The following is a 20969-nucleotide window of genomic DNA, read 5'->3' as shown; positions in this document are numbered from 1 at the left end:
TACTTGAGCTCATTAGAAAAATATTGGACCTCGACAACCAGCATCAGAGTGGGAATGGGACAGACAAACTCAAATGCCAGAGACGTTTCACAAAGCGGTCATTGAAGTTATGTGTCATAAACTGTGAATGCAGTTTACTAAATTGAAAGTATTTTAAGTAAATCACGTTTTCAACCATAAGGAGTGTTTGGGGCCTTAGATGGCAAGAAGCGAAGAAGTAAGAGGGGCAGATATTGCATCTTGTGCGCTTGCATGGGAAGATGCCATAGGATGGAGAGGTGTTGGGGTGATTGAGGAGTTGAATGGCTCCAACAGAATGCTAAAAGGGGGGTTGGGGGAAGGAAAATGTGCTTGGTGGTGGCATGGTGCTAGAGATGTTGGAAATGATAGAGGTTGATTCTTTGAATGTGGAGGCTGGTGAGGGGATAGGTGAGGACTAAAGGAATCCGACTGTGGCTCTGAAAGGTAGGACAGGGGTGGGAGCAGGAGATGGAGCATCTCAGTGGAGCGCAGTGCAAGTTTGAGTAACAGTGCTTCATCCTTTGATGATGAACTTTCAATGTTTCCAGACACAACATTGAGTTCAACAATTTCAGATCACAACCTGTGTCCCTATTTTGGATGACGGCTGTTGGTAACAATCCTGCGATTCTTATTATATGCCCTCTAGATGCATTTTTCATTTCTTTTCAGGTACGTCCCGGTTGCTTTGTTAAGCACAAAGTGCTCTAGTCCTCATCCTTCCCATCTCCCATACACTCCAATTTCCATACATGCCAAATCATGCTAACCTCACCTTATTGCCACTGTGCCAACTGAAGTTAAAACCTCACCAATTCTTAGAATTCCCCCTGTACCAAAAAAAAGGGTCGATATTCTAAATGGTGAACAGGAATTCTCACTCCCCGACTCCGATGCAGGTTTCAGTGGGTGCTATTCAGGTCAAACTATGTTTTCAAGTTATCCTCCGATATAGCCCATACCTTCACCGAAGATTTCATCTACTTACCACTTAGTAGCATCGATCCTGGGTCCCGCATTGCTAAGTAAATAAAGTCTGCTAATAACCACTGTTTCAGGTTAAAACTTTTAAGTTATTTTGTTATTATATATATTTTTTTCTTTTTAAAAGATGCAATCACTGTCTTTACAGAAAAGTAAAATGATCTTTCTTCTGGATCCTTCTGGTTGGTTGAAGGGACCTTCAGGCCCAACTTGACAATCAATCTTCTTTTTAAAATCTGGTCTTCTTTAGATATATTCGCTGATGAGCTCGGTTGCTATGTCCTATCTTTCCCATGTACCGAGCTGTGAGAGCTGGCTCTGCTGGCTGTTCCCTTTCTTCGGGTTTATATATTTTTCTAACGGTTATCTAGTTTTTATGACTTTATTGTAAAGTAACTCTTGATTTTCTTTGATTGTAAAAAGTATCTTTGATCCAAACAGTCTAATCCAACTAAGTATTCATTTTGACATATACCTCATCTCATAGATCTGATTACATTGTGTCCTTTGTAATATTCAAAAATGCTTTGACTTCAAGAGGTGTTACTTTTGGTTTGGTTCCTGTAATTTCTATAGTTTTATTTTCCAATTGTGTCCTCGGCTCCTAATTTTGACTCTGATTTTGGCTTTAAATTATGTTTCTTGTAGACTGATAGTCTCCAATTTTCTTTAATTTACCTGGTATTAGCAAAATTTCACACTTAGTATTGTCACCAAATTCAACTGAACCTCATCCATGCTTTTCCAGATGCTTATTAAGATAGTTACTTTCAATGAAGGTGTGAGCCATTGTTTTTGGCTTCATTCAAAATCCTGTTTGTCTTGTTGCTAAGCCTGCTTGACCAAGGATATCTGCATTTTACAATCCTGCTCTTTGCAGCTGCTGTTAGCCCTTTGTGGGATTTTTCCCTGTATCCTCTCATGTTTCTCTCAGACCAGATATTGCCAGACTTCCATGTTTCAAATGACACATCTTTCCATATTTTCAATAACACAACTTGATACTAACTGATGCCTCCATCAATCTCCTTGGCCCCTTATAGCCCCTATGTCAACTCATGCCGATAACAGCACCCTACCCAACACCCTTGCACTTGTACCCTCTGTGCCAACTCACTTAGTATCCAGCTTAGGCCACCATTCAGGAGCCATGTTGAAATGTAACAATCTAAATATTACAGTGTTCACTATATATAAGGACTCCCATTCATGAATGCCTATGCAATGCATTAATATTCCTTCAAGTACTGAATCCTTTATAAAATAAATAGGCACCTGTATTCCTAACTTCATATCAAAGCTAATGCTTTAGTAACTTCTTTAAACTGTCAATCCAACTGTGAACGTCCGATCCCCCCCCCTTAATAATGATAGATTGTGGATGCAGCCAAGTATTACTAATGCAATGATGCCAGCATTTAGGATTATGTCAGCAAACCGATATTGAAACTGCAAGAACAATCTCTTTTTAACTCTCGCCATAAGAGACAGGCAGTTCCTTTGAATTTTTCAAGGGTTGTCCATTTAAATATCTTGAAGCTCTACAAATAAAGTTCTACAGGCTTTATCCACCCTTCAAGAAAATTTATGCCCCCTCTAAAGCCTCTAAAGGTTCATAACTCCCACTCTATGAAATCAGGGGCGGGACTCTCCGAACCCCCGCCGTGTCAGAGAATCAGCGGGGGGCGGCGTGAATCCCACCCCCGTCGGCCGCCGAATTCTCCGGCACCGGAGATTCGGCGGGGGGCGGGAATCGCGCTGTGCTGGTCGGCAGGCCCCCCCCCCAGCGATTCTCTGGCCCGCGATGGCCCGAAGTCCCGCTGCTTCTATGCCAGTCCCGCCGGTGTAAATTGAACCAGGTCCCTTACCGGCGGGACCTGGCGGTGGTGGTGGGCTCCGGAGTCCGGGGGCGGGGGGGTGCGCGGGGTGATCTGGCCTGGGGGGTGCTCCCACGGTGGCCTGGCCCGCGATCGGAGCCCACCGATCCGCGGGCGGGCCTGTGCCGTGGGGGCACTCTTTCCCTACGCGCGACCATCAGCCTCCGCCATGGCCGATGCGTAGGTGAACCCCCCGTGCGCATGTGCGGGGATGACGTCAGCAGCTGCTGACTCTCCCGCGCATGCGCAGACTTGCGCCGGCCGGCGGAGTCCCTTCAGCCCCGGCTGGCGTGCGCCAAAGGCTTTTCACGCCAACCACTCTGGGGCGGGCCTAGCCCCTAAAGGTGCGGAGATTCTGCACCTTTTGGGCGGCCCGACGTCGGAGTGGTTCACGCCACTCCATCCCGATCCCGCCGGGACCCCCCGCCCCGCTGGGTACGGGAGAATCCCGCCCAAGGTCTCTGCTCCAGGGAAATTGTGGTCTCTTGAGCTTAGCACTCAGTTCAAATGGCCTGCTGAACTCTACCCCCCACTGCACAAAAATAGGATCTGTTAGAAATGGGAGCGGGACTTTCAGATCCAGGTGCCAACTGCCATTTTTAAATGTCCCTGGAGTCTCCACTACTTCGTGAAAATCTGCTCCATAATTGTTCTCCCGCCTTCCAACTTATCACAGATCTTTCTGTCTGTTCTTTACTCCCCTCCATGACCCTGTGCTTGCTAGATCCTGCCGCATCTCTAATTTTTCCCATTTCTAATGAAAGGTCATCAACCTGAAATATTTACTCTGTTTCTCTGTTCATAGACTTCCTGAATATTTCCAGCATTTTCAGTTTTTATTTGTTTTCCCAGTATCTGCAGTGTTTGTCTTCTCATATCTCATCCAGCTATTTTGTCCATTTTTTAAATGTCTTCACTGGTTTTTTTTGCCTTATTTGCTTTATCAAAATTCACCATGATTTTGAACACCTCCCTTAACCTTCTCTGCTCGAGGGAGAACAACCCCAATTTCTCCCATTCTCTCCACATAACTGAAGTCCCTCAAACTTGTTACCATCTGGACCATCTCCTCTGCCCTCTCTCTGGCCTAAAGTGTGACATCCAGCATTTGAAAAAATACTCTGCCTGAGGTACTCATTATTCAGGTTATTTCATGTAGCGATAATAGAGGGTATTAATCTTACATGATAAAAAGCTAAGAATCTAATCCTCAAGCACATGATTTTCACTCAATATGTGGAACTTACATGTCATATCTTCAGACATTGTCCCTTAAAATGCAGATGCATTTCGCAGTTCCCACAACTGGGATAAATGCCTTTGATAACCGAGTCCTAGTCAAATGCAGAGTCTGAAACAGAGCTCTAAAACCTTACATTTAGAATGCTGACTTGCACAAAGCTTCATTTTCCACAATGGCTTCTGCTTCAGAAGGGTGAATTTACCATCTTGATAAATTGTGCTGAAATAGTAGGTATGAATAATAAGTGCTACTTCACCCCTTTACATCTGCATCTACCCCCTGCAAGTGAGAACATCTTTCTCCCTCTCCCCACCCACCCCACAAGATGAGTGAGTACAAATTTGGTTTAAATCATTATTTTCTCTTGCTCATTTTCTCCATTCCAATCTTCTGCTTTTTGCTTGATCCCATGGCCCAGCTGACCATTGTAAGTTTGTAGTCTAACACAAATGCAGTGGGAAGTTTGCCATTGAAGGTAGACAGGTAAAACTCGGTGTCTTCAATGTTCACATGGAAACTAGCCTCATATGGATGAGGTTGCCACGGGGCAGGATGCAGATGAGGAAGAGGAGGGAGTCTAGGATTAATCCATGGGTGGGAAAAGGGGAACACCTAATGTGGTCAAAGGCTGCAAAGATGCGGAGGAGGGATAAAGTAACACATTCACAGTTACAGAAAATGTCATTTGTAATGTTGTTTGGGACCATTGCATTGCATTTATAGAATGCCCTGATAGATTTTCAGCACAGATTTTCAGGCAATGACACATTTAAAAATCTTTAGAGAGGAAGAGAGTTTGGAAATAAATTGATAGTGTGCCAGTACAGAAAGCTTGAAGTTGAGTTTTTTATGAGGAAGGGATGAAAATGTCAGTTTGTTAGGAATTGTGACAAGATAAACCTCTTCAGGAGGCAAACTCTTGATTCCTCTAACACTTCTTTCCTCTGAAATCTTCGAACATACTGTCACATCCCTAATCCATGCCCATCTTTCCCACATGTTACTTCTAGTAAACTCTGAAGAACAATCCTCGGGCCACACCTACTTCTTGTTTACACACTGACCCCAATGCGAACATCTGAAAAAACAAGAGTTTCTCATGTACGCTGAGGACCCCAGCTGTTTGAAACCGTCCATTGTCTCTAAATTTTCCAGATTGACGGTGATAAATGTAGAAACTAGTGTCTTAAACCTAAACAAAGGCAACTACAAAGGTAGGGACGCAGCTGGCTAAAGTCGACAGGGAAAATAGGGTTCAATGGTAAGATGATAGAGAAGCATGCCAGACACTTAAGGAGATATTTCATATCTCTTAACAAAGCTATATTACATTGATAAAGAAAGACTCTAGAAAAATGGACCACCATCCTTTGTTAACCAAGTTAGCTAAGGATGGTGTCAAATTGAAAGAGAAGCTGCTCAACATTGCAAAGGTTATTGGCCGGCCAGAAGGCTGGGATATGTTTAGAAACCAAAGGATGACTAAAACAATAATAAAGAGGGAGAAATTAGAGTATGAGTGAAAACTAGCAAGAAATATAAAAGCGGACAGTAAAGCCACCTACAAGTATATAAAAAGGAAAAGAGTTGCTGAAGTAATCATTGGTCCCATAGAGAATGATACTGGGTAATTATTAATGGGAAGCAAGGTAATGGTAGAGGTATAAACCAAGCATTTTGCATATGACTTCATGGTTGAAGACACAAAAAGTATCCCAAGAATAATAACAAATCCAGAGACAAACGGGAGGGAGGAACTTAAAACAATCATTAGAAACAAATTACCGAGAAATTTAATATGAGTAAAGGCCGACAGGTTACCTGCACTTGCTGGCCTGCATCCTAGGGTCTTAAAAGAAGTGGCTGCAGAGATAACAAATGTGTTTGTTGTTATCTTCCAAAATTCCCACGATTCTAGAAAGGTTTCAGTGGGTTACAAACTGCAAATTTAACATCTCTATTCAAGAAAAGAGGAAACTGTAGTCAGTTAGCCTAACATCTGTCATTGGGTAATGCCAGAGTCATTTATTGAGGAGCTCATAGCAGAACATTAAAAAAAACAGGCAGAGTCAGCATAGTTTTGTGAAAGGGAAATTGTGTTCGCCAAATTTATTGGAGTTGTTTGAGAATGTAACGAGGGTAGATAAAGGCGAATGAGTAGATGCTGGACGAGGTTCTCCAGCCTGCTAGCTGCATGTTTCTCGGCTGCACCCCGTTCGCTGGTGGCGGGATTCTATCTTCCCGCCACTTGTCAATAGGATTTCCCATTGTAACCATCCCACGTCACCACGAAACCTGCTGGCGGGTGCGTGCTATCGTAGGGAAGATTGAATCGCAGCGACCGGGGAATTCCGGCCACCATGTATTTGGATTTCCAAAAGGCATTCGATAAGGTGCCACATGAGAACTCATGGTGTTGGGAGTGATATATTAGTATGGATAGAGAATTGGCTAACTAACAGGAAACAGAGTTGGGATAAATGGGTAATTTCATTTTGGCAAACTGTAACTAGTGGATCCACAGGGATCAATGCTGATTTTGCATCTATTTATGACGTATATTAATGATTTGGATTAAGGGACTGATTATTATTGTCAAATCTGGTTATAATACAAAGATAGGTGGAAAGCAAGTTGTGAGTATGATGTAAAGCAGCGGTGTGCAACCTGCAGCATGGGGCCACATACAACCCATTTGGGAAGAGCCCACGAGACATTGGCTGGATTCTCCGCCGCATCGGGAACTCTGCTTCTGGTGGCAGGCGGCAGACATTCCAGCGTTGGGCAGAAAATAGGATTGACGCCAACTGCTGATCTCGTTCCAATGCCATGGTCTCCCTGGCGTTGGGATCGCAGTTCACGCCCAGCTCTAACAGGAGGATGCAAATGAATCATTAAGACCCATTTGTAAGTGGGTATAAGTAGCCTGGCACCATATTCTCTGAATCCTCATGATTCTCTGGCCCCCTGTGTCAGGAATCACATGGGCAGGAATTAATGCAGGTCTTTACAACATGGCATTGACAGGCTGTGCCGTGAATGTTTCCCCCAAAGTCCTTCGAAGGGCCACCCGCCCCCCCCTACAATGCAAGACCTGCCCACCCCACCTCTGCAAGACACCCCCACCCAATTGCCTCCCCACCAGAGATCCGCTAATTAAGTAGACCCCCCCCAGAGACCCCTAATTAAAGATGTGGAGATGCCGGTGTTGGACTGGGGTGAGCACAGTACGAAGTCTTACAACACCAGGTTAAAGTCCAATAGGTTTGTTTCGATGTCACTCGCCTTCGGAGCGCTGCTCCTTCCTCAGGTGAATGAAGAGGTATGTTCCAGAAACACATATATAGACAAATTCAAAGATGCCAAACAATGCTTGGAATGCGAGCATTAGCAGGTGATTAAATCTTTACAGAACCAGAGATTCTGGAGACGCTTCGGGACATCCTTTCCTGCAGCATATGAGGTAAACAACGTTGGCCGAGTCGCATGAGTATGTACCGCGTACCTGGTGGGTGGTGTTCTCACGTGTAATAGTGGTATCCATGTCGATGCAAGACGTGCCAGATCATCGACACATGACACATGAGTGCGGCCTCAACCGGGACCTGGGATTCATGTCGCATTACATTCATCCCCCACCATCTGGCCTGCGAAATCCTACCAACTGTCCTGGCTTGATACAATTCACACCTCTTTAACCTGGGGTTACCCCATCTCTGGATCTTTAAAGATTTAATCACCTGCTAATGGTCGCATTCCAAGCATTGTTTGGCATCTTTGAATTTGTCTATATATGTGTTTCTGGAACATACCTCTTCATTCACCTGAGGAAGGAGCAGCGCTCCGAAAGCCAGTGACATCGAAACAAACCTGTTGGACTTTAACCTGGTGTTGTAGGCCTAATTAAAGAGACACCCCCCCCATAATAGTGACCCCTACCTGGAAGCCCTCCATGAGAGACCTCTGTCTGGAAGTTCCCCAGAAGAGAAACCTCTGTCTGGAAGCCCCCCAAAAGAGAGAACCCCCTGCTTGGAAGCCTGCTAGAAAAGCTGGAGAGAAGTCCAAACACAGGTAGTGAAGAAAATCACTGCTTTAAAACTCACCTGTGCAATACACCTGCTGGTTCAGGCAGAGGAAGCAGTACCTGTCAATTCCTGGAACAAGAAAACCAGTCAGCTGGGTTTAAACATCCTCAGATCCTTGGTCTGCAAGCTATTCATTCATTTCTCTGTGAAATTGATTTTACTTGGCTGTGATTGACAGCTTCCACACATCCAGCTGTTTGCATTGTTTCATTCATGTCACTTCACGCTTGAGTGTCTTTGAAGTAGCCAGCTGTGAAACTAACAGAAAGCACGTAACTCCATTTGATGTTGTCCAGGAGCCGGCAATCATAGCTTGATGTTTATAAACATGGTGATTAGTTTCACAGCTGACTACTTCAAAGCCATTTAGAGAACAAGGGGCGTGATTCTTCGGAAAGCGGCGAGGCGGACAACTCTGGCGCGAAGGAGTGGTGTGAACCACTCCGGCATCGGGCCGCCCCAAAGCTGTGGAATCCTCCGCACCTTCAGGGGCTAGGCCGGCGCCGGAGTGGTTTGCGCCGCGCCAGCCTGCGCGGAAGGGGTTTGGTGCCATGCCAACCGTCGCCGAAGGGCCTCCGCCGGCCAGCGCGAGTTGGCGCATGCGCGGGAACGCCAGCATGTGCTGGCATCATCCCAGTGCATGTGCAGGGGGGGTTCATTTCCGCGCTGGCCATCGCGGACCGTTAACTGGCTGACGCGGAGGAATAGAGTGCCCCCACGGCACATGCCCGCCCACGGATCGGTGGGCCCCGATTGCGGGCCAGGCCACCGTGGGGGCACCCCACGGGGCCAGATCCCCCCCCGCGCCTCCCCGAAGACCCCAGAGGCCGCTTGTGGAGCCAGGTCCCGCCAGCAAATACCTGTCATAACATACGCCGGCGGGACCCGCCAAAAACGGGCGGACACTCGGCCTATCACAGGCCGGAGAATCGCCGTGGGGGTCGCTGCCAGCGGCCGCCGACCAGCGTGCCGCGATCCCCGCCCCTACCAAATCCCTGGCGTCGGAGAATTCGGCAGCCGGCGGGGGCGGGATTCACTCCACGCCGACCCAGTGGGGGGTCGGAGAATCCCGCCCAAGTGTCTCCAAGTAGGACATAGATGAGATTTCTTTTCTCTGACAGACGGTCATTAGCGTTTTGGGATTCTCTTCCCCAGCGAGCATTGAACTATTCAAGGTGAGCAGACAGAGTTTTACTCGAGAAGGAAGTCCAGCGTTATGGGGGCAGGCAGGACAGCGGAGCAAAGGCCGCAAACAGGTCAGGCATGATCTTATTAAATTGCAGTCCAGGCTTGAGGAGCCAAATGGCATACTTCTGCACCGGTTTCTTATGATTTTACCACCTTACCTTTGACTGCTTGTCTGACATCCAGTACCTGATAAATTGTCTTGATAATTGGGGAGGCCAAAACTATTGTCTTAGAATCCCATTACAAACTGTCCCCTAGCATCAGACTCAATCCTTCACCTGGCAACTCACTTTGGCTAAACAATCCTGCTCTCAATCCAAGCTTTGCATTTGACTCCAGATGAGTCTATGAACTAATGGGCAGAATTTTGCGCGACCCCCAAAGTGGCTTCTGAGACGGGAGGGGGGACGCAGTGGGGATGGAAAATTGAATCAGTGAGATTTTTACGCACCCGCCCAAACCCAGGTGCAATTTCATGCTTTGATAGGCAGGGCTTCCGGCGGGAATCCCACCCTTTCACCTATTAAGGCCCTTAAGTGGCCGCTTAAGGGCCTTATCCCACCCAGCCTCAATTTTTAGATTGCCAGGTGAGCAAGGTGGGAAACTAACCATAAAACTTTCCCCCATCTCAGCAGGAAAGGAGAGGGGGGGGTGGAGGCACCTTACTTTGAAGGCCCCCTCAGAGTTGGAACATTGGAGCTCAGTACATCCTCCACCCTGGCTTACCCCCGATGTTGCAATCGCCCCCTCCGATCACCCCCTCTCCATTCCTCAGTATCACCTATCCTCCAACCCTCCGGACCCCCAGAATTGACCTTTGCAATGGTCATGGCACTTAGTCCCAAGCAGAACGCTACAGTACCTCTTCTGGCCACTGCAGCACTGTGCCTGGCCGGCTTGTGATTGGCCGACAGCTCTCACGGGTGGGATATCCTTCCAAGGGTGGAATGAAGGTCAAGTGAGTGCTAAATGGCAGTGGGGGTTCGAGAGTCGGCAGTTGCACATTACATGCCGATCGCCATCGGGGCAGCACGGTAGCATTGTGGATAGCACAATTGCTTCACAGCTCCAGGGTCCCAGGTTTGATTCCGGCTTGAGTCACTGTCTGTGCGGAGTCTGCACATCCTCCCTGTGTGTGCGTGGGTTTCCTCCGGGTGCTCCGGTTTCCTCCCACAGACCAAAGATGTGCAGGTTAGGTGGATTGGCCATGACAGATTGCCCTTAGTGTCCAAAATTGCCCTTAGTGTTGGTTTGGGTTATGGGGGTAGGGTTGAGGTGTTGACCTTGGGTAGGGTGCTCTTTCCAAGAGCCGGTGCAGACTTGATGGGCCGAATAGCCTCCTTCTGCACTGTAAATTCTATGATCCTTAAAATCCTACCATATATCTGTGCTATCACTAGGACTGCCTAAATCAACACTGTGCTATCACCTGCCTCCACCCTTGCCTGAGCATAACTGCTGCTGAAACCCTAATCCAAACCTTTGTTAACTTGTAGTTTAACTATTTTATTGCAGTCCTGACTGGCACCTCACATTCAACCCTCTGTAAACATGGTCATCCAAAACTCGCCTGTCTGTATCCAAACTTGCACCAAGTTCCATTTACCCACTGCCCTTGTGCATGTTGACCGACACTGTTACCCCGTTGGGGCAATGCCTCAATTTGAAAATCCCATCCTTGTTTTCAGATTCCTCTGTTGCTGCACCCCCGCCTAGCTCTGTCACCTTCTCCAGCTCTACAACCTTCTGGGAGCTCCTTTCCCTCCAATTCTGACCTCTGGCACATCTGTGATTTTTAATCATTCTACCCTTGGAGGCCATGCCTTCAGCTGCATAAACTCGAGAATTGCATCTCTTAACCCCTCTGCCTCTTTCCTCTTTTAAGATGCTCCTTAAAATCTGCCTCTTTAATCTACCTCTTTGAGGGGAGGCAGTGGTGTGATGGTATTGTCACTGGACTAGTAATACAGAGACCCAGAGTCATGCTTTGGGGACCCGGGTTCAAATCCCACCATGGCAGATAGTGAAATTTGAATTCAATAAAAAAAATTTGGAATTAAAAGTCTAAAAGGTGACCATGAAATCATTGTCGATTGTCATAAAAAAACATCTGGTTTACTCATGTCCTTTAGGGAAGGAAACCTGCCAACCTTACCTGGTCTGGCCTATATGTGACTCCAGGCCCACAGCAATGTGGTTGACTCTTAAATACTCTCAGGGATGGGCAATAAACGCTGGCCCAGCCAGTGACACCCACATCCCATGGACAAAAAGAAAGAAAATCTGCTCTACTACCTCCTTAGGAGACTGGCTATCAAGTTTGTTTTGATAATGCGCCTTGAAACATTAAAAGACGCTATATGTGCACAAGTTATTGTTGAATGTTAGTACAATCCTGGGTGGTATAAGCCTTGTCCGTCTGTCGACTTTCGGGAGTGAAATTAGGCCAATTGTAGCACCCTTACTGCAGGCTTGACAAAGAATAACTTCAGCACTCAGCCAATTGAACTAGCATCCTTCTTGATTCCTGCAGCCCAGTTATACATCAGAGATTTGCAGTGAGTCAGTGGGGTCGACGGTTGCTTAGACTTTTCTGACTTCTGAAGTTCAAATGTAATATTTTCTCATACTTCCTAAGCATGTTAAATATGTTGTTAACTTCCAGATGCAACAGTTAATGAAAGCAGCAAAGGACGGTACTAAAGACGGATTAGAAAAGACCAAAGCTGCCGTTCTTAAAAGGGGACGCTCGTTCATTAGACACAGGTATCAAGGTGAGTGAGCCAAGTGGACATGTGGCAGAGCAAAGGGAAAATACATGATCACTTTCAGTAGTCTCTGCCAAGAAGGCAGCTTTTTCAAAAGCTTTGAGCTAAACTTAGTAATAATTTTTTTTTTTATTATAGAATGCCATAAATGTGCTGAATGTTTTGCTATTCAATGCTGCTGTCCCTTGCCCCAAACATACTTCTGCTGTCGAGCATGAGTCACTGACGAATAATGAGCATCATGAACTTTGGGTTGTTCTCACCCTTCACTGAGTTCACGTGTTGTGCACCCACCATTGACCTGGTGGAAATCACAGACTGTGACTTGAGCCAGTGGCCTTTCTGTCCTGTGTGATTCGGCCCCACTCTCTTCTCATTCAGACCAGCAGGCCAGTTTCTTGAGTGGTGCAAGAAATAACCCTAACTACAACCCTAACTAACAAAGTGTTTCAGGTGCTCTGCAACAAATTAATTGTTCACCGTTGATTTCCTTTAAAACTTGCCCATCCGTAACAAAGTAAGGATGAAAGTCCTTTCCAGCCTAAGGGGCTGGTTTAGCACAGGGTTAAATCATTGGCTTTGAAAGCAGACCAAGGCAGGCCAGCAACACTGTCCAATTCCCGTACCAGCCTCCCCAAACAGGCACCGGAATGTGGCGACTAGGGGCTTTTCATAGTAACTTCATTTGAAGCCTACTTGTGACAATAAGCAATTTTCATTTCATTTCATTTCAAATGCTAACGGCCCCACCTGATTGCCTATTACTTAAGGCTTAATCACGGTCTGGAGTTTAGTTTTGATATCCGATTTCAACCCAGGGAGCATGATCGACAATTATAAATTAGAACTCAAAAATATCTAATGGTTTGTTAATGTGACCTTCACCAGAGCAGTGGGAATTAACTTTTATTCAGTGCAGTTTACACATTCAGTTTCACACTTTTCATTTTGTCTCTCTTTCCTTGAAATGGTTTCGCACTCCCTTTTTGGAGTGCGAGCTTGTCCATTTTATCTCTTTTGGAGTTGGGGTGTTAAACAATGCCTTTTCTGAGGTGGGGGTACGTTTATCCACTTTATTGTAGGATAGGGAAGAAGGTGTGTTGTTAATTAGTGGCTGCCATTTCACTTTAATAGGGGGCACCATCAACACAGGACTGAGGGCATTGTACCTAAATGCACAAGGTATACGAAACAAGGTAAATGAGCTTGTAGTGCACATTGGCGGGTACGATGTTGTGGCATCACAGAGATGTGGCTGCAAGGGGATCAGGGCTGGGATCTAAATACCCAAGAAAATATGTTATATCGAAAAGATAGGCAGATGGGCAGAGGGGGTGGAATTGCCTTGCTAGTAAGGAATGAAGTTAAATTGACAGCAAGAAGCGATATAGGGTCAGAAGGTATAGAATCTGTGTGGGTAGAGTTGAGGAATCGCAAAGGTAAAAAGAACCTGATGGGAGTTATGTAGCAGTTGTCAGGATTTGGGGCAGAAAATAAATCAGAAGATAGAAAAGGTATATAAGAAAGACAATATTACAATAATCATGGGGGAATTTCAATATGCAGGTGGACTGAGAAAATCAGGTTGGTAGCGGATCCCAAGAAAAGGAATTTGTGGAATGTCTACGAGATGGATTTTAGGAGCAGCTTGTGGTAGAGCCCACTAGGGAACAAGCAATTCTGGATTTGGTGATGTGTAATGAGGCAGACTGGATTAGAAAATCTAAGGTGGAGGAACCCTTAGAGGGTAGTGACCCAGTATGATAGAATTTACCCTACAGTTTGAGAAGGAGAAGCTGGGATCAGATGTAACAGTATTACAATTGAGTAAAGGTAACTACAAAAACATGAGGGAGGAGCTTGCCATAGTTGATCGAAAAGAGAGCCCAGCAGGGAAGACAGTGGAACAGCAATGGCAGGAGTTTTGGGGGTTTATTTGGTAGGCACAACAGAAATTCATTCGAAGGAGGAGGAAACATGCCGAGGGGAGGACAAAGTATCTGTGGCTGACAAGGGAAGTCAGTGATAGCATAAAAGCAAAAGAAAAAACATACAATATGGCGTGGATTAGTGGAAGCCAGAGGATTTAGAAGCATTTAAAAACAAATAGAGGACAACTAAAAAAGAATAAGGGGGGAAAGATGAAATATGAGTAAGCTAGCTAGTAACATAAAAGAAGATTGCAAGTGTTTTATTGATATTTAAAAGGTAAGTGAGAGGCAAGAATGGACATTAAACCACAGGAAAATGAGGATGGAGAAGTAGTAATGGGGAACAAAGAAATGGCAGAGAAACTTTATACGGAAGACAACAGTGGTATAACAGAGCTTCAAGAGAGTCAGGGGGCAGAGGTGAGTGTAGTGACCATCACGAAGGAGAAGGTGCTCTGAAAACTGAAAGGTCTGAAGGTGGATAAATCTCCCGGGCTGGATGGACTGCACCCCAGAGTTCTGAAGGAGAAAGCTGGAGAGATTGTGGAGGCATTGGTGATGATCTTTTTGGAATCATTGGTGGCAGGGAGAACATAGAACATAGAACATTACAGCGCAGTACAGGCCCTTCAGCCCTCGATGTTGCGCCAACCTGTGAAACCACTCTAAAGCCCATTTACACTATTCCCTTATCGTCCATATGTCTATTCAATGACCATTTGAATACCTTTAGTGTTGGCAAGTCCACTACTGTTGCTGGCAGGGCATTCCACACCCTTACTACTCTGAGTAAAGAACCTACCTCTGACATCTGTTCTATATCTATCTCCCCTCAATTTAAAGCTATGTCCCCTCGTGCTAGCCTTCAGCATCCAAGGAAAAAGGCTCTCACTGTCCTCTCACCTATCCAATCCTCTGATCATCTTGTATGCCTCAATTAAGTCACCTCTTAACCTTCTTCTCTCTAACGAAAACAGCCTCAAGTCCCTCAGCCTTTCCTCATAAGATCTTCCCTCCATACCAGGCAACATTCTGGTAAATCTCCTCTGCACCCTTTCCAATGCTTCCACATCCTTCCTATAATGCGGTGACCAGAATTGCACGCAATACTCTAAATGCGGCCGCACCAGAGTTTTGTACAGCTGCAACATGACCTCATGGCTCCGAAACTCAATCCCTCTACCAATAATAGCTAACACACCGTACGCCTTCTTAACAACCCTCTCAACCTGAGTGGAAACTTTCAGGGATCTATGTACATGGACACCGAGATCTCTCTGCTCATCCACACTGCCAAGAATCTTACCATTAGCCCAGTACTCTGTCTTCCTGTTACTCCTTCCAAAATGAATCACCTCACACTTTTCTGCATTAAACACCATTTGCCACCTCTCAGCCCAGCGCTGCAGCTTATCTATGTCCCTCTGTAACTTGTAACATCCTTCCTCACTGTCCACAACTCCCCCGACTTTAGTTTCATCTGCAAATTTACTCACCCATCCTTCTACGCCCTCCTCCAGGTCATTTATAAAAATGACAAACAGCAGTGGCCCCAAAACAGATCCTTGTGGTACACCACTAGTAACTGGACTCCAGTCTGAACACTTCCCATCAACCACCACCCTTTGTCTTCTTCCAGCTCGCCAATTTCTGATCCAAACTGCTAAATCTCCCTGAATCCCATGCTTCCGTATTTTCTGCAGTAGCGTACCGTGGGGAACCTTATCAAACGCTTTACTGAAATCCATATACACCACATCAACTGCTTTACCCTCATCCACCTGTTTGGTCACCTTCTCAAAGAACTCAATAAGGTTTGTGAGGCACGACCTACCCTTCACGAAACCGTGTTGACTATGTCTAATCAAATTCTTCCTTTCCAGATGATTATACATCCTATCTCTTATAAACCTTTCCAAGATTTTGCCCACAACAGAAGTAAGGCTCACTTGTCTATAGTTACCGGGGTTGTCTCTACTCCCCTTCTTGAACAAGGGGACAACATTTGCTATCCTCCAGTCTTCTGGCACTATTCCTGTTGACAAAGATGACTTAAAGATCAAAGCCAAAGGCTCAGCAATCTCCTCCCTAGCTTCCCAAAGAATCCTAGGATAAATCCCATTCGGCCCAGGGGACTTTTCTGGAAGGGTGAAAATAGATTTGTTAACACCTCCTCCTTATGAACCTCAAGCCCTTCTAGTCTAGTAGCCTGAATCTCAGTATTCTCCTCGACAACATTGTCTTTTTCCTGTGTGAACACTGACGAAAAATATTCATTTAGCACCTCTCCTATCTCCTTGGACTCCAAGCACAACTTCCCACTACTGTCCTTGACTGGCCCTACTCTTACCCTAGTCTTTCTTTTATTCCTGACATATCTATAGAAAGCTTTCGGGTTATCCTTGATCCTACCTGCCAAAGACTTCTCATGTCCCCTCCTGGCTCTTCTTAGCTCTCTCTTTAGGTCCTTCCTAGCTAACTTGTAACTCTCGAGCGCCCTTACTGAACCTTCATGTCTCATCTTTACATAAGCCTCCTTCTTTCTCTTGACAAGTGTTTTGACTGCCTTAGTAAACCACAGTTCCCTTGCTCGGCCACTTCCTCCCTGCCTGACAGGTACATACTTATCAAGGACACGCAGTAGCTATTCCTTGAACAAGCTCCACATTTCCATTGTGCCCATCCCCTGCAGTTTTCCTCTCCATCCGATGCATCCTAAGTCTTGCCTTATCGCATCATAATTGCCTTTCCCCCAGATATAACTCTTGCCCTGCGGTATATACCTATCCCTTTCCATCACTAAAGTAAACGTAATCGAATTGTGGCCACTATCACCAAAGTGCTCACCTACCTCCAAATCGAACACCTGTCCTGGTTCATTACCCAGTACCAAATCCAATATGGCCTCGCCTCTCGTTGGCCTATCTACATACTGTGTCAGGAAACCCTCCTGCACACATTTACTACAAAAACGGACCCATCTAAAGTACTCAAACTATAGCGTTTCCAGTCAATATTTGGAAAGTCCCCCATAACAAGTACTTTGTTGCTTTCGCTCCTATCCAGAATCATCTTTGCAATCCTTTCCTCTACATCTCTGGAACTTTTCGGAGGGCTATAGAAAACCTCTAACAGGGTGACCTCTCCTTTCCTGTTTCTAACCTCAGCCCATACTACCTCAATTGACGAGGGTCCAGAGAACTGGAAAATGGCTATTATAACACCCCTGTTTAAGAAAAGAGGGAGGCAGAAGATGGGAAATTATAGGCCGGTTAGCCTGACTTCAGTCTTTGGTAAGATTTTAGAGTCCGTTATTAAGGATGAGATTGAGGAGTACTTGGAAGTGAGTGGTAAAATAGGGCTGAGTCAGCATGGCTTTGTCACGGGGAGGTCATGTCTGACATGTGTTAGAATTCTTTGAGGAGGTAACATGGAAATTCGACAAAGGAGAGACTGTGAACGTGATCTATTTGGGTTTCCATACAAGAGGCTGATGAATAAGATAAGAGCCCCAGTTATTAGGGGCAATGTACTGGCATGGTTAGAGGATTGGCTGACTGGCAGAGAGTGCGGATAAAGGGGTATTTTTCAGGATGGCAGCCAGTGACTGATGGTGTTGGGAACACAACTATTCATGATATACATTAACGATCTGGAAGAAGGAACTGAGGGCATTCTTGCTAAGTTTGCAGATAAAACAAAGATATGTAGAGGGACAGGTAGTGTTGAAGGAATGGGGAGGCTGCAGATGGACTTGGATAGGCTAGGAGAGTGGGCAAAGAACTGACAGAGGTGGGAAAGTGTGAGGTTATGCACTTTGGTAGGAGGTATAGAGGCATAGACTATTTTCTAAATGGGGAAAGATTTCGGGAATCTGAAGCACAAAATGACTTGGGCGTCTTAGTTCAGGATTCTCTTAAGGTTAACATGCAGGTTCAATTGGCAGTTAGGAAGGCAAATGCAATGTTATTTTGCCAGGGCTAGAATACAAGAGCAGGCATGTACTGCTGAGGATGTGTAAGGCTCTGATCAGACCCCATTTGGAATATTGTGTGCAGCTTTGGGTCCCATATCTAAGGAAGGATGTGCTGCCCTTGGAGTGGGTCCAGAGGAGGTTCACAAGAATGATCTTGGGAATGAAGAGCTTGTCATCTGAGGAGCAGTTGAGGACTCTGGGTCTGAACTCGATGGGGTTTAGAAAGATATGGGGGGGATCTTATTGAAACTTACGGAATACTGAGAGGCCTAGATAAAGTGGACATGGAGAAGATGTTTCCACTAGTAGGAGAGACTAGAATCCAAGGGCAAAGCCTCAGACTGAAGGGACAGTGGAAGAATTTCTTCAGCCAGAGGGTGGTAAAACTGTGGAACCCATTGCCGCAGAAGGCTGTGGAGTCCAAGTCACTGAGTGTCTTTAAGACAGAGATAGATAGGTTCTTGATTAATAAGGGGATCAGGGATTAGGGGAGAAGGCAGGAGAATGGGGATGAGAAACTTATCAGATTTAATGGCAGAGCAGACTCGATGGACCGAATAGCCTAATTCTACTCCCATATCATATGGTCTTTATTTCAAGGGGGAAGGTAAATATTGGCTACTGGTCCACTTTATGATGGGATTTGACTGTTAAATAGCACTGAAGATGTTGCAAGCTTTAATCAGAAGGTCTGTACCTTTGGAGAGTGGGGGTGACATTGATTTATCTAGTAAGAAATTCTGAAATGTAGCTTTTAAAGCACAAGAAGTGGGCCACTGACTGAGATGATTTAAGCCTGGTCTCAGCACAACAGAAAGTGACACATTTAATCTGCATATTGAGAATTGTCACCTAGCAGAAAGAAACTTGTAACACTGATGTATTTTAGGAGCATGCTACTTGGTTGGCCCACTTCATCCAGATAAGATAGATACACAATGCAAGGTGAGAAACTGGGGCCACCATTGAGACGAGCAGGTCTGTGCAAGAAAATCCGTAGGATTTCTAGCAGTCGCTGGTATTGCGGGATAGAGAAACCTGATTTAAAAAATATATATATTTCATAGAATTTACAGTGCAGAAGGAGGCCATTCGGCCCATCGAGTCTGCACCGGCTCTTGGAAAGAGCACCCTACCCAAGCCCACACCCCCGCCCTATCCCCATAACCCAGTAACCCCACCCAACACTAAGGTCAATTTTGGACACTAAGGGCAATTTAGCATGGCCAATCCACCTAACCTGCACATCTTTGGACTGCGGGAGGAAACCGGAGCACCCTGAGGAAACCCACACACACACGGGGAGAACGTGCAGACTCAGAACAGACAGTGACCCAAGCCGGGAATCGAGCCTGGGACCCTGGAGCTGTGAATCAATTGTGCTAACCACTGTGCTACCATGCTGCCCCTTTATTTATTGAGTAAGTATACTCATCGCTTTTCTTTTGTAGAGTTCCCTCAGCATCTCAGTCTCAAAACCAACTACCCTCCTAGTAGAATATTCCCGTACCAACTTGTTAATATGGCCAAAAATAGAAGCAGGGTTTAATGTGGTGCCTGTGATCGACTGGAGAATGATCAGGCAATGGAAATGTTAAAACTCATCCAATAAATGGCAGCTCATCTGACAAAGGAGATGAGACACATTGCAGGGATAGTGTTTCCTTCATGACACACAGTTTGCAGCTGACCCACACGTTATGAATATTAATACTTGGTACTGAGAAATGGAATTTACATTGCTCCTTTAATGCAAATCAGGCAAACAAAATATCTCTGTTGCTGTAATTCCTGTAGAGCTAATCTCTCACTTAATGAAGTTAAAAAAGCTGTAATAACTTTCCTGAGGAACGAAAAGAAATGGCAATCCTAGAAACCCACAACTTTTCAGCTTTAATTTTAACCCTTTGGCAAAGAAATTTAAATGAGAGAAGTCTAATTTTTCCAGAAGTCAGATGGGTTACTCACTACTGCATGTGCAGAGGCACTAACATGGAGCACCCATAGACAAGCCCTCTGTCAAATCAATCTTCAGAACCTGGTGAGTTACAGGATTTAGGAGCGGGGGTAGGCCATTCAGCCCTTCAAGATGCTCTGCCATTCGATAGGATCATAGCAGATCTGGTTGTGATTTCAACTCTACTTTCCTATCTGCCCCCAGCCCCCCATGACCCTTGACTCTCTTGGCTATCAGTAATCTGTCCAACTCTGCCTTGAATAAATTCAATGACCCAGCCTCCACTGCTCTCCGGGGAAGAGAATGATCCACTGAGAGGAAAAGATTTCTCCTCATCTCCATCTTATTCTTGAAGTGTGTCCCCGAGTTCTATTTTCTCCCACAAGTGGAAACACCGTTCCAGTATCTATCCCATCAAATTTCCACAGGGTCTTGTGTCTTAGAACACTACTCACCTTTATTTGCACGTTTTGTTCTTCAGATCACAGCTTTGGGTGTCTGGAAGAAGAAGAAGAGCAGAATCTCTTTATTGATGTTGACTGCAAACATCCAGAGCCAGTAATGACGCCCATGCCCGAGGGTTTGACACAGCAGCAGGTACATGTTTGTGATCTTGGGTGATTTCCCAGGATAAACTCTAAGCACCAGCATGTCAAGAAAATGACAGCATGTAGGAAGTGCATCGTAAGTTCATCTTGTGGGGCATAGTTGCCAAGCTCAGTGGGAGTGATCTGTGATTGACTGAATAAATTAAGGTGCTGATAGCACCCTGTAGAATGAAGCAGATTTTTTTGCTGTGCTCCCCTGCTTTATGTTAAAGCACAAAACGTCCATGTACAGTGCAGCCAGTTGATGCCCATTTTGATCCTAACGCATTAAAGAATACTCAAAAGTTCAAAATCACTCACAGGAAAAGGAGAAAAATGGAAGGAGAAAGTT

At 45.5% G+C, this 20969-nt stretch overlaps 1 protein-coding gene and 1 long non-coding RNA gene across 6 annotated transcripts in view; one reads left to right on the top strand and one right to left on the bottom strand.

Moving 5' to 3' along the window:
• Positions 1-20608, bottom strand: part of LOC140410487 (uncharacterized) — a 29443-nt gene extending 8835 nt beyond the window's left edge. The window contains exon 1 of the long non-coding RNA XR_011940663.1: positions 20486-20608. This is a non-coding gene — a long non-coding RNA (uncharacterized lncRNA). The remainder of the gene's footprint in view (positions 1-20485) is intronic.
• Positions 1-20969, top strand: part of arhgef10 (Rho guanine nucleotide exchange factor (GEF) 10) — a 445239-nt gene that overhangs the window by 165580 nt on the left and 258690 nt on the right. For all 5 annotated transcript variants that reach the window (XM_072498626.1, XM_072498623.1, XM_072498625.1 and 2 more), the window contains exons 10-11: positions 12064-12172; positions 20512-20627. In XM_072498626.1, the coding sequence (XP_072354727.1) occupies positions 12064-12172; positions 20512-20627 (225 nt within the window). The remainder of the gene's footprint in view (positions 1-12063; positions 12173-20511; positions 20628-20969) is intronic.

This window comes from Scyliorhinus torazame, chromosome 4 (assembly GCF_047496885.1).
Source record: "Scyliorhinus torazame isolate Kashiwa2021f chromosome 4, sScyTor2.1, whole genome shotgun sequence".
Lineage (NCBI taxonomy): Eukaryota > Metazoa > Chordata > Chondrichthyes > Carcharhiniformes > Scyliorhinidae > Scyliorhinus > Scyliorhinus torazame.
The sequence above is the reverse complement of the archived record's forward strand: the minus strand, read 5'-3'. Positions and strand labels throughout refer to the sequence as shown.